General features: G+C 40.3%; 3 protein-coding genes across 3 annotated transcripts; 2 read left to right on the forward strand and 1 right to left on the reverse strand.

The window, feature by feature from the left end:
* Window positions 1-29: 29 nt before the first annotated feature.
* si:dkey-24l11.2 (ZnF_C3H1 and zf-CHY domain-containing protein) lies at window positions 30-4,180 on the reverse strand. The gene is made up of 12 exons (XM_026365901.1): window positions 4,039-4,180; window positions 2,936-3,553; window positions 2,687-2,746; window positions 2,537-2,589; window positions 2,306-2,450; window positions 1,808-2,175; window positions 1,504-1,732; window positions 1,283-1,397; window positions 901-1,012; window positions 707-818; window positions 319-431; window positions 30-180 (listed from the first exon to the last, which is right to left on the reverse strand). Exons 2-12 carry the CDS (start codon window positions 3,539-3,541, stop codon window positions 111-113), a joined length of 1,983 nt encoding a protein of 660 aa, XP_026221686.1. The 5' UTR covers window positions 3,542-3,553; window positions 4,039-4,180; the 3' UTR covers window positions 30-110.
* A 1,725-nt stretch (window positions 4,181-5,905) lies between these two features.
* LOC113166379 (cholesterol 25-hydroxylase-like protein 1, member 2) lies at window positions 5,906-6,904 on the forward strand. The gene has a single exon (XM_026366480.1). The coding sequence runs from the start codon at window positions 6,056-6,058 to the stop codon at window positions 6,902-6,904; it is 849 nt and encodes a 282-aa protein (XP_026222265.1). The 5' UTR covers window positions 5,906-6,055.
* A 1,437-nt stretch (window positions 6,905-8,341) lies between these two features.
* tspan3a (tetraspanin 3a) lies at window positions 8,342-12,889 on the forward strand. Its single transcript, XM_026366482.1, has 7 exons — window positions 8,342-8,659; window positions 10,408-10,599; window positions 10,893-10,967; window positions 11,184-11,285; window positions 11,403-11,555; window positions 11,695-11,778; window positions 12,009-12,889. Exons 1-7 carry the CDS (start codon window positions 8,597-8,599, stop codon window positions 12,099-12,101), a joined length of 762 nt encoding a protein of 253 aa, XP_026222267.1. The 5' UTR covers window positions 8,342-8,596; the 3' UTR covers window positions 12,102-12,889.
* Window positions 12,890-13,217: the final 328 nt, after the last annotated feature.

Consider the following 13,217-nt stretch of genomic DNA (forward strand, 5'->3'; position numbering starts at 1 on the left):
TAAATGAGGAACAAATCACACTGAACCTTAAGAAATGATTTATTGGAGAAATTAACTGGACAATTTCATTGAAATTATGGTTTATCAGGTCTCTTCACAAATCAAATTGACTACTTCTTTTCACTGACTGCTTTCCTTGAGACGGTTTTATTCATGTTGCTGTATTTTTGTCGATCATTCCTAATGAGAAAGGGGAGAAAACATACTCTTAACCTTTAATCACTGAAAGAAGTATCATCTTTGATTAAATTAAATATTCTACCAACATTTTTCTACATTAACAATAAAGTTAGAAAATGTGTCTTTAGGTAGATCTACCTGCTCATTTTGGATTTGTTTCTGCATCCCAGTCCTCCCTCCCAGTGGCTGCTGCGTGTGCCACGTGTCATCATGCTTCCACAGCTGATGCAAGGCTTTCCATTTCCGTACGGCTGCAACAATATGATAAGATTTATGCTAAAAAATAAATACATGTTGTGTTTAATAAAGACACAAAGCTTCAGAAGATCAGATCACATTTTATGACCAATTACTATAGAAAAACAGATCACTGAAATACTTTCTCTTGCCACTGACAATCTAACAATACACCTCTACTTTTCTTTCCTACTTATACCCAGTCTCTCTTCTGTCTTCTTGATGAATTCTTTCAAAGTATCCTGAATAGTCCATATGCTACATCTGTAATGTAATGTCTATAGTTCACCTGTTCCTTGGCACAGTAGCCACAAAGCATTCTTGTGGCGAGTTCCATGGGGTGGTCCTGGTCCTCATCATGGCAGGCATCACAGGGATAAGCCCGGCCACAGCATGGAAACCTAACAACATTAGTACAAAACTTTGACCACCTTCATAGGGTACATGCATGTGAAATAAGATAGGATGCACTGAGGTTGGTACCTTAGCCAGCGGTGGCTCTGTTTAAAGTGTTTGCATGTTCCTTTTTCAGGCAGCGGCTTTCCTTTTTGCACAGCAGGGTCTCTGAATGCCTTATACGTAGCAGCACCTGAATCTGCACAAAGGGGGAGATAGTAAAACAATGACTTTCCTAGTCCATTTAGATACATTAACATTTTGTAAAGCTATACACTTCACTTCAGAAGTTTGGGATCACTTAGAAATGTCCATGTTTTCCATGACATTTCTAGCTGTGCTAACATTAAGGCAAAATGGATTCCTTATGATAAATTCTCCCCTTAACTTGATAAACATGCATCAATAAACTATCTGCAAATGGAACTTTTTCTAATCCATCTGAGGACAAATGTAAAGAAACTCTGACCTCTTTTGATGACACGGGGCTGAATGTACTGGAACTTTGTGCTCTCAGCCAAAATACTAAGTTTGTTGTGGCAGTGTTCACAATTAAACTCCTTTGTTTGTCCATAGGGGAGGTCCTGGTGAAAAATAAAGACAAACCAGCTATTTTAGAGAACACCAGAGCTCATCACTGTGCTTTTCTGATCGCCTTTCTCTATGTTGATTTTATTAATCTGCCCCTACCTGCACAGGACCCTCTTGGGAGCAGTTCAGGCAGCCTACAATGAGTACACAGTCCTGAAGCACCAGATCAGTAGGTGAAGCGTTGTGGAGGTCCAGGTATCCCAAGACATCACTGTAATGGTGGAGCATGCAGGGCCTGAATGCAGCATTGATGCTTGCACTGCACTTTTCACACTGAGCTGTGCAGGGTGCCCTTCCAGTAAGTGTCAGGTCTGCAGTTACCTTACACCTGCAAAGAGCACTTTGTATTTATAACAGAGGACTAGATAATATTGAAACCTACATTTTTGCTCTTGTTCCTTACCTGTTACACTGAAGACAAACCGTAATCTGCTGGGCGGCAACAGTGGCTGTGTTCTCCCCCAGTCTCAGTCCCATGAGCTTCACCTCTGTGCCTCTGCGGGGATCACTGATCTTAATGTTCTCTACCAGATGACTTGCTTCTTCCTGCTGGCCTTCAACATAACCTGGATCCTCCTGCTGCACTAACATTCCTCCCTCCACTGATCCCTCAGCTTCTGTCTTGTCTATTTTTCTTTCGGCATCCTCGTCTTCACCAGGAGCAGTGTCGGATGAATCATCATTCTGTGATTTTTCACACACTGTTGCCTGAAGCTCTTGGTATGGTATAAACTGCAGTCCAGCCTTTTCTAAATCAATGTCTTTTTTCAACTGCAAGAAAATGTTATAATTAGCATTAAGCAACAACATGTAGTGCTAGAGATGCACCGACTGCAATTTTACTGTCAGATTTCCTGATTTTTGCACAATTATCTGCTGTTGAAGCAGGCTGCAGCCTCACCTGCCTGGCTCCTTCAGTAAAAAGTCTCTCCAAACTGCGATCTAGCCAACGAAGAAAAGGCCTGAAGAGCAGCTCTACCTTTCCCATAAGCTGATTGGTTGCATGCTTTGCCTGAAGCCACTCCAAAGATGCCTGCTGCACGTGTCTGCATGGGCAGATATTATAGAAATGAGAGCCACCAGCCAATCACTCAAAACAATATATATCAAAGTACACAGAAAATGATTTTACTTTGACATTACTGGTGGCAAATCCTGGTCCAATGGTATATCCAGTGTGAAAACCTGAAGAAAAATATCACAAAAAAATCAATGTCTTGAGGAGGTTTTGTTTACATTAATAACTTACATTAATCATTAATATATATAAATGTATATATACCTCTTGTGGGTAATTTTCGGGGAAGCTCACCATGATTTCAATTTCTTTCAGATCAAATGGCTAGAAGTCAGAACAAAGAGATTCAGTATATTTATAGATACTATATTAAATCAACAAGGCTTCTGTTTTTGTCTCCTATGATCATAGGAATACAGTTACCTTCCGTGTTAAGTTAAAAAAATAAAAGTCAGCTGTACTGTATTATAGAAACAATAGGAAAGAAAAGAAGGTCAAATAAAAAATGTTCACCCAGTCTGGATCAGTGGCCTCTACAGCCATCCTGTAATAAGTAACTTTGCCATCACTTTGTTCCTGAATAATCAGCTGGTCTTTGGGAAAGCGTTTTTTCAGCTGCTTGATCTCAGTGTCTCGTAGCTCCTTGGTGACATCCTCTGTCAGTTCACACAGCTTGACCTCATGGAGAATGCCGGGGCGGGGTACTGGTGGCATCCTCTGAGCTGGTCTTGTATGATTGCCTGGAACAGGCAGGTCATCCACCGAGGGGAACGGCGGTGGATGCCAGAAGCGACATCTGTCCTCCATGGTGCAGTGGCCTGCGATAAAGTAACGACAGGGACGGCGGCCACCTGCTAGGGCAGCCCTGGGGTTATTGCTGGCAGGAGGCCTCTGGCCCGTATTCTCTCCAGGGTCCTCTGAGTTTGGATGTGTGACATCTGACTGACTGGGCGTCTTGATCATATCCTTCTCATGAGCACTGACGCCATCTCTTACGTGTAGAAATTTACATTTCTTCCCAAAATTGCAGTGTCTGCCTTGAGAGAAGAAACGACACAGCTGCTGTGTTTGAGGAGCTGGCTGTGATTCACCTGTCTTCTCTCCATCACCGGCCTCCATATTTATTAAGACCTGAATGAACAAATACAGTAACACAGATTATAAAGACGTATCTACTGAATGTAGGTCCCTTTTATATTTCAACAGGTATGACACTTCTGTCTAGTTGAGACACAACTGCTTTGACACCCTAACTGTGTCCTCTTAAAGCCTTCAGATTATTAAAGGTCCTGCTTTTCAGGACTTGAATCCGTTTGATTGTGTTACGTAAATGATTCACAAGAAGCTTCTGTAAAGATAAAGCTAAAAGTTTAACTGAAGGCGCAACGTCTAAAATCAGATTTCACTACCCTCCAAACAACTGGGTAATATGTAGGGATTTTAATTTAAAGTTAACCAGCCCACCACTGTGATAAAATAATCTTTTAACACCAACATTAGCTGTTGACTTAACTAGCTAACCTTAAACTTCACGTCGTCAGTCACAGGTAACTGTCCTGCTAATGTTGGATCGCTGCGTTCAAATCAAATACATTATTGTTGGAAGGCGAAATTACCTTAAAACCACACAGAGGTCCGGGAAAAGGTTTAATCCGATATATGACAAAACTGTGAATGCTTTTGGAGGTTTTAGACACTGTTTTTCCTCTTCGCTAACTGCTGTGTCAGTCGGTCAAGTGACAACAATATAAGTTTACGTGCTACTGCAACCGAAGACGTGCGTCATGACGTGTCACATACGCTTCCTCTTCAGGTTTCCAATGGATCCGTGACGCCACCTGACTCGATTACAATGTGAAGAAGTTATGGAGATTTTTGTTACTGGCAGGAGAGAGGTTCTAGGTTATGCATTGGATAGAAATATATTTTGTTGCCCTCTACAGGCTGGGAGGTTAATTTCATTCTTGACAAAACAGGAAACTTATATATACTGTATGTTATTTAATTTTATGGCTTGGTATAAATGTAATACCGAGAAACATACTGTTTATAATAGAATATAATAAGTCTGTCCCCCTACTGATAGTTAAACTGTTGGAGCAGAGCTATCTACCTTTATGATATAGTCATTGCACGGGGTGAAGGCCATTGGCAGGAATGACTTCTTGTACCTTTCCTTATCACAGCAAAGATGGAGAAGTATAATACGTCGAGTACATACTCAGTCAAATCCCATGATTAGGCACTTGTAAGAGAAGTAAAAGTATACTTAAAGTTCATTCTTAAGCAAAAGCATTTTGCCACAAACTCCATCTTGTTCTACATAGAAAACTTGAGCATTTGATCTTCCAAATGACAGAAGGTCAAAAATCAAAAGTAGGCTATTAGTATAACTATTACTTTTACTTTGTTTTAAGTACGAGTTGTTCGCTTTTGTATCCTTTAAAATGTTCCTGTCTCCCAGTTAGCACTTGTTTTCGTTTAGTTAGGCCGTTCATTTCAGTGTGCTTATATTTGTGTACTGTTTAAAACTGCAGCTCACTTAAGCTTTTTTATAGTTGATTTTGACACGTCGAACATGTCAGAACTCCTGTTACATTTCTGTCTTTTTTCCTCTGTTTTTCTTTACATCTTGAATCATTTTCACCATCTTTACTGTAGCGTGTTTTTATCTCCATTGTTGCCTCTTGTGCTTCTCCTTATCTTCTTTCTCCTGGATGCTCATCTCATCGGCCATTCTCTGGAGATAGTATACTGTAATATATCTTATTTAAAAATCTGACAGACCACTGAGATCAAACTTGCTCAACAACTCAATGTGATGTGAATCCAGGTTAGGGCCTAGGCTGTGGAGATGCTGTCACTCCAACTCAAATCAAACTGAACAGTTAAAAACATGATGTAAATACAACTTTATGCCCATAACTACCTACTTACTTTGTTTGTTTGTTTTTTTGTGTTTGTTTTTTTTTGTTTTTTTTTTGTTTTTTTTGATATTTTAAATTAAGACGTCATCTGATTCCTGATTAACTCCTTGCACCGTGTAGCGTCAGCACAAAGGGTGCGTTTGTGCTGCGTTCAGCGTTGCACGACTGGGTGGTGGATTGGTCACCTATTTGCCGTGTTAACAGATACAAGCCTGGAGTGGAGATGCAATGTTAAAAAAAACAAGCGAGCGCTGAATTTCATCAGTCTTTGCACTTCTGTATCGGTGATCGATGCGCATCCCCCCTACAGGAAAGAAAATATATCCAAATGCTATACTGTGGAATTTAACTGTCAAATATTAAATATGAAAATGCGGGAAGACCACATCTCCATCACGTTTCTGTCGTTGTAGGTAGGATTTACGCAGACCTATTCCAAAGATACAACGATGCCTGATGATTAAACTTAACGATTAAACTTGAACTTGAACGCAAATATACCATTAACACAAATTGAATTTTCCATTCTAGGGGATTTATTATGTAGAGAGCTATATACAGTTACACAAGGGGTATGAATAATTTGTTTCACCCGGCTGTCATTTGATATCGCACAAGCAGATCTTCAATGGATTAAGACTTGACCTTGTTTTGGGCTGGAACATCTACATCCCTCAGACACTAGACGTAAAACTATTGGCCCTGTATGTCTTTTCTCAGGATGCCTTTTACAGATAGCATCGTAGATATTTGGACAAGATGCTTAGGAACCGACTCCCTGCTGCAGCCATTCTGGGACAACATGAGGATCAACTACAGAGACTATTTGAGATCACCACTGTTCCCCGTTATTCTGACTGTGTCTTCTTACTTTGTCTTTTGCCTTCCTTTTCTTGCTTGTGACATCATGGGGGACAGGTGGGCATGGGTTCAGCAGTTCAAGATCCAACCCGGTCGTAGGCCAACAGCTTCAATGATGATGCACTGTGCAGGTGTCACCTTGTACAACCATGTGTTCCTCGTCCTCCCAGCATCAGTGGCCCAGTGGGCATGGAGGCCACCTGTGGACCTTCCCGAGCACGCTCCGTCCCTGCTGGAGCTGATAGCTGGAGTGATGGGCAACCTCCTGCTCTTTGACTTCCAGTACTTCATCTGGCACCTGCTCCATCACAGGATTCGCTGGTTGTATGTCACCTTCCATGCCATCCATCACAAATATTCAGCTCCCTTTGCGCTTGCCACTCAGTGCCTAGGTGGCTGGGAGCTGGTGACAGTTGGCTTTTGGACCACTTTGAATCCTGTCATCCTGAGATGCCATCTTCTTACCACATGGACTTTCATGGTACTGCATGTGTATGTTTCTATAGAGGATCACTGTGGCTATGACTTCCCCTGGTCCACATCGCGTCTGATACCGTTTGGCATCTATGGAGGACCCAGCAAGCATGACGTGCACCATCAGAAACCCAACACCAACTTTGCACCACACTTCAGCCACTGGGACAAAATATTAGGCACACATGCTGATTTCAGCTTCTGCACAGCTATGAAATAAAACACTGTTAGCAGGCTAATAGTACCTATAGACAGATGCAGTGTTTTTATTAATTTATGTTTGTTTTTCCTATGTGAATATTACAAAGATAGGGAGGTGAATATTAAAGAAATAGGGAGGTGATAGGTGTGAAAGTTTTTTTCTTTACACTCTTTGGAAACATGTTGCTGCACTGGATTTACTACAAAAATAGATATGTTAGTTTCTTGTAGTTTTGTAATTATAGACACAAGTCTTCTCGTATTTGTAGTTTGAAAGCGATCTTGATGTTTGGACTTGCTTTACAGCCTTCCTTATAAAAATACTACATCTTTTGAACTCCTTTTTCTGCACCTTACGAGTGACATGTTTCTAAATTCATTGTCTTTGATTCCATTTCATTTTTTTCATTGTGTTTTTCTCTAAAGCTCAGACTAAATGATTTGATTACCTTTACTCTCTAAATCTTTAAAAAGTATGTGAACCTCTTGGAATTTCATAGTTTTCTGCAATAATTTGTCATAAAATGTGATTTGATCTTTATCTAAGTCAAGAGTATTAACAAATATAATGTGCCTTAAGTCAAAACTTGTCAAATTCTGATCTTTCATGTCTTTATTGAGAACAACCATAGAAACATCATAGTACAAGTGGAAAAAGTATAAGTAGTAATTTTGATCTTTTCTTTTCATTTGTCTCATCTTTCGTGTGACATTTCAGAGCTGTATGAAGAGGAACTGTAGAGATTTTTAAATCATTAAGTGGTTATACTGTTAAAGATAAAATGATGCTACTTATATTAGATAGAAGTCTCTCAGGTAAAAGTTGAGGTATTTCATCTCTGCTAATCTCAGACTATGATGGAGCATGGTACATGGATGTAATCCTGCTGAGCATCTGAAAGGTGCAGATTAGGGGGTTAGAGATAATAGGAATTAGTAGGAAGTCTGGCAATTATTTACGTGTTTAAGTATTCAGGTACTATTTTTACTTCCTTTTAGGTCAGTACGTTTCCACATCAACTTGCAGCGGAGTACAACACTGAGCCCCCTGAGTGATGTGATGAGAACGGTCCTGACAGGTTTTAATCTACTGTTACAACCTACACCTGGTTGTGCTGCATCCAACACTGATGAACTGCTCGTAACAGGAGACCTCCCTCTATTTGACATGAATTCATACATATTGTGATAAAGTTACACAGGTTGTAGAGATGCTATTGGCAGAAGAATTTCAGACATGAACAGCTGAGGCAGTGTCACGTCATGTGCCGCCTGTGTCTCATGTAATCTGTCCGGTAATCCCACCACACTGCTCAGATTACTGACAGTCTCAAATGTTTTATTATGATGGAAAATAGAGCTCAGTGGATAATCCACCACTAGATGGCAGTAAAGCACTTGTGCGTCACGGTCGTTGTTTATATTTCTTTAATAATTTCACTGCACATATTGCAAATAAAAGACAGTCGGCAACAGGGAGAGGAGGTGCATATATGCACAGGGAATAATCTGGTCTCTCACCAAACACTCGCCCCCTGACTTTACAAAGGGTGCTGTGGTTGTTTGTTACCAGGGGGCTTGTTGTCGTTACTGCGCCTCCAGTGACACAGAGCTGGGACATGGAGAGCGAGCGGCGCTGCTGGTCAGGACACGTCTGAGTGAAAAACCTGCTTTATTTCAGCACGTACAGCATTAAATACCCGTATTGGAGATGGGGCAGTGCGGCATCACGTCGTCGAAAACGGTCCTGGTGTTTCTGAACCTGATCTTTTGGGTAAGTTTGTGTGTTTCTGGCAGTTTTAAACGTGCGTCACACAGCTAGCTACAGTAGCTACGTGTCCAGACACCTGCTAGCTTAGCTGCTGCAGCAGCCGATCTTTGTTTAACCAGGGAGGGAGCCCCTCGCAGACACCAAGTGTTAGGTTGCGTGTTTAAACACAGGTTCATAAAGCTGTTCACAGTTGCTCACTGTACGATTTAGAGAAAACACCTATATGTCAGGCTAAAAAAAGAAGGTGTTGTTTGACCCCAACCGCTGCGCGTTCAATCCAACAAGCCTCGACGCGCAGGACGCGATTCAGCGGTTCAGTACACGTAAATAGTTTCTCGTAGAAATACGAGCCGCGACTGCTCTTATGTTGATTTTTAATCTCAGAGTAAACCCTCAGAAATGCGCCATTTCAGTTTCAGGCGGCTCAACATGTAAATATTTAAACGAAAATAAATACGAGGGCTCCAAAACCACACAGTTCATCTCTGAAGTGACGCTTTCACACCTTCTGCACAAATCCTGACTCTACTGTAGATTAATAATTAAAATACACGGTGTTGTGCTTTAATGTAAAAGTATTTTAATAACATATACGTATGTAAATGTACTTATGATGCTTTAAAAATATGTTTTTATAGGCACAATAAGTAAGAGTGTGTTTTATATACACTGCTGGTTCAAAACAACAACAACAAAAACACTCACATTGCGTTGGACCACCTCTGGCTGTGACTATGGCACAAATTCATCGTTTCCATAAGCTCCAGAGTTGCACTAATTTTAGGATCTTAAGTTCCTAAGATCTTATATTGATGATGGACCGCTGTGCAAAGTCTTCCTCAGCACATCCCAAAGATTCTCAGTGGGGTTAAGGTCTGGACTCTGTGGTGGCCAATCTATGTGTGAAAATGATGTGTCATGCTCCCTGAACCAGTATATTCAGGAAGTCAGCTGACCTCGTTCTTTGGGCACATAATGTTGCTGAACCTAGACCTGACCAACAGCAGCAGCCCCAGATCATAGCACTGCCCCCACAGGCTTGTACAGTAGGCACTAGGCGTGATGGGTGCACCACTTGGCCCTCCTCTCTTACCCTGATAAGAAGACCGCCCATCATTTTCTTTGCTTGATACAAGCCAATTATTTGACCCTACTGAAACAGATTAACATCTTTACCACGACCACATGTGTCTTCCGACATGACTGTTTAAGAAATTAGAAGCTACTCACTGCGCTATAGCATAAAAAGATATACTCAAGTAAAGAACAAGTACATAAAGTTTGTACTTTTAGGTATGTACTGTCCACTGCAGTACACTTATCTTTTCCACTGAGGATAAGTGTACTATCACAGATAATATACTGCATAGTACTAAACAGTACAACAGTACATCTGTACAATTCATCGCCCCTCTGTAAGGGGTGGGGGAAGTGACAGTTGTGTCCTATACTTGCTGTCAATCCACAATAGGCTATAAATATTGACCCATTTTCCTTCATCTATTTTATATATTTGACATATTCTGTATATATATTGAGTTTTTCTGTATTGATGTTATCGGTTATGTGTATTTATGTTGGTGTTGGATCTTTCCTGGTTGTGGTTCCCTTTCTTTCTGTCTGTGTTAAGAACTGTAATGAGACAAAACAGTTTCCCTCTGGGATTAATAAAGTTTTTTTGAATCTTGAATCTTGAATAAATAATACGTCCAGCGGGCTTGGATAAAGTGTTGATGTGTATGTCATCCCAGGCCGCTGCTGGTATCCTGTGCTACGTTGGAGCCTATGTCTTCATTACATACGATGACTACGATCATTTCTTTGAAGACGTGTACACCCTGATCCCGGCGGTGGTCATCATTGGAGTTGGAGCCCTCCTTTTTATAATTGGGCTCATTGGATGCTGCGCTACTGTGAGAGAGAGCTATTGTGGACTTACAACGGTCAGTACAAGTAGTTAGAAGATTAGTTTGATGGAAGAAATTAACATTCATACTTTGCCAAGGATGATGTTGTTAAAGCAATTAATTTAGATGTCAAAAGTGATAAGTTAGGATGCATATCAACCAGGTATATTTATTACATTTAATTGAACACAAAACTGAAAGGCAAGAATGAATACGTATAATGAGGGTAGCTCAAATAAGTGGCAGGCAGTCCACTTTAAAAGTGTGAGCATGTTAGCGTCCATAGTGCCTAGATTCTGTGTATTTTAATCTTCAAATCCAATCCACAGTTTGTCATCATTCTCCTGCTTGTGTTCATGACGGAAGTGGCAGTGGTGGTTCTCGGATACGTTTACAGAGCAAAGGTGAGAAAGTAAAATACAAGTCATAGTGTTTGTTTTACTTGGCCTTGTTCAACACGGAAATTGTGAACCAGCCTCTCTGATAATCCCCACGCAGAAGTGCAACCACAATCTGTGAAGCTAAGATAAGATAATCTAATCTAATCTGTGTGCGTGTGAGTTTGCTCGCCAGACTTGCTTATTTGGGTTTTGTGATCACTTCTCTTTAACCTTTGCCAGGTTGAAGATGAAGTTAACAGTTCTATCAAGAAAGTGTATGATGAGTACAGCGGCACCAACAGCAATGCACAGAGCCGTGCCATTGACTATGTTCAGAGACAGGTGAGGACAGAAACCCTGACTACTTCACCCCAGTAATATGCTGTTTTTTAATTTCTCTGTCCGTTACAGTTGTTGCAGAAGCAGTTCATAGTAATCTGAGTTTTCATATTTTCACAGCTTCATTGTTGTGGGATCCACAATTATTCAGACTGGCAGTATACTCACTGGTATGAAGAGTCAAAGAACAACAGCGTACCCATCAGCTGTTGCAAAGCAACTGTTGGAAGCTGCACAGGGTCCCTCACTCATCCTGAAGATCTCTATCAAGAAGTAAAGCACCTCCAAATCGTCACATGTCCATGCTAACGACAGATTGTTTTTCATTAGAATGACTTCCTCTAATTTAATAGAAGTAAAGTATAACTAAAGTATAAAGACATCCTTTGTTTGTATTTGTGTTTGTGTGTAGGGTTGTGAGGCTCTTGTCGTCAAGAAGTTGAAGGAGATTATGATGTATGTCATCTGGGCTGCTCTGACATTTGCTGCCATCCAGGTATTTAACTTTCATCAGGGTGTCTTGTAACATATTATATCAGTTACCAAAATGTGCAAATACTGTAAATTTGCCTTTTCCACATTTCTACACATCTGTTTTCTTTGTTTTCATGAATTTGTTCTATTGGTTTTCTATTTCACTTCTGAGGTCATGCCACAAAAGAAGCCTGCGATGTTGTAACTGAAATACAAAAACGCTACTGAGAAGTGTCTCTCTCTTCCTCCTAGATGCTGGGGATGCTCTGTGCATGTGTCGTACTGTGTCGCAGAAGCAGAGATCCTGCCTATGAGCTTCTTATCACGGGGGGAACCTATGCGTGAAGGAGAACACTATAACACAATCTTTCAGAATTTCCCTCTTTCATCGGCGAGAGCATGAAAATTATTGATTACTACGCTAACCTTAACACACCAACTACACTATAGCTCTATATAGTTTCCAGTTTTTCCAACAATAAAAAGAAGCTGATGACCAAATTCTGAAATGGTCAATGAGACGGCGTGAGATGCAGAAAGCGCTCTGAGGATGACTTGGGGGTGGGAGGTGATGGGAGACCTAATTGCTACCAAACTCAAACCTTGTTAGTCGTGTAAGGAGTAAAATGTGGACACGGTAATCTCCTCGTATGTTGATTTGCACTATGTGTATGGCTTTTATACTATTTAAAACTCATGTACTTGAATGAAAGGGTGTATCATTTTACTCTGTACCTCCACTATCACTACTACTACTACTACTACTACTACTACTACTATTGCTGTTGTACTTATACTACTACTATTACAGCTTAGGTTTGGTTAAAACCTCACCTTTCACCAGCAGTATTCTGTCAAGAAATAGTGGATCCTCAATATAAACTGATGTTATAATGGATTTTGCTTATCTGGGTTTTCTTTTAGGAATAAACCTTGTACTCTTCTTGTAGTATTTGGAATATTTCAAGTAGTAATGCATATTTAACCCTCAGATTGATTTTGTCCTGTTTCGTTTTTGTCTTTGCAGCCCACTGATGGTAGTTCACTGTTGGATTTGTTATAATCATTTGTCATGTTGCAAAGACGAGACTTAAGAATGTAAATAAAATGTGAGGTGAAAGTTTCAAATTATATTAATGTGTTCTTATGTATTGTTTTATGGAAATGTACCATCTGTACCTCCTAAATTTAAGTGTTTTCTAAGAGGAAGTTGCAAGACATTTAGATATTTAGAATAGTTTGGTGTGTGCCTGTTTAATCCGATATGTTTCCCAGCTTTACACCTCTAACTTAGGTTCTGAATTATTGCAGGATTAAAATATATACAGGTGTGTAATACGTACGAATATTAAAACTCTTAAATTAATCACTAGATGTAGTTGCATCCTCTGTAAATTTGTGGCAATTAAATAACCATGATGGTTACCTTTAGACACCAAAGGTTGGTAAAATAAGTCAGCT

The sequence above is a fragment of the Anabas testudineus genome, chromosome 6 (genome assembly GCF_900324465.2).
Source record: "Anabas testudineus chromosome 6, fAnaTes1.2, whole genome shotgun sequence".
Classification (NCBI taxonomy): Eukaryota; Metazoa; Chordata; class Actinopteri; order Anabantiformes; family Anabantidae; genus Anabas; species Anabas testudineus.

What these genes read in the sequence shown, in the direction of transcription:
- si:dkey-24l11.2 (XM_026365901.1), bottom strand. Translation starts at nt 3,541, where the DNA reads ATGGAGGCCGGTGATGGAGAGAAGACAGGTGAATCACAGCCAGCTCCT. An exon ending in CAGAGCCACCGCTGGCTAAG is followed by an intron (nt 819 to 900) that starts GTACCAACCTCA and finishes TAATGTTGTTAG; the next exon opens with GTTTCCATGCTGTGGCCGGG. An exon ending in AACAAATCCAAAATGAGCAG is followed by an intron (nt 181 to 318) that starts GTAGATCTACCT and finishes CTTTCTCATTAG; the next exon opens with GAATGATCGACAAAAATACA.
- LOC113166379 (XM_026366480.1), top strand. Translation starts at nt 6,056, where the DNA reads ATGTCTTTTCTCAGGATGCCTTTTACAGATAGCATCGTAGATATTTGG.
- tspan3a (XM_026366482.1), top strand. Translation starts at nt 8,597, where the DNA reads ATGGGGCAGTGCGGCATCACGTCGTCGAAAACGGTCCTGGTGTTTCTG. An exon ending in TTCTGAACCTGATCTTTTGG is followed by an intron (nt 8,660 to 10,407) that starts GTAAGTTTGTGT and finishes ATGTCATCCCAG; the next exon opens with GCCGCTGCTGGTATCCTGTG. An exon ending in GATACGTTTACAGAGCAAAG is followed by an intron (nt 10,968 to 11,183) that starts GTGAGAAAGTAA and finishes AACCTTTGCCAG; the next exon opens with GTTGAAGATGAAGTTAACAG.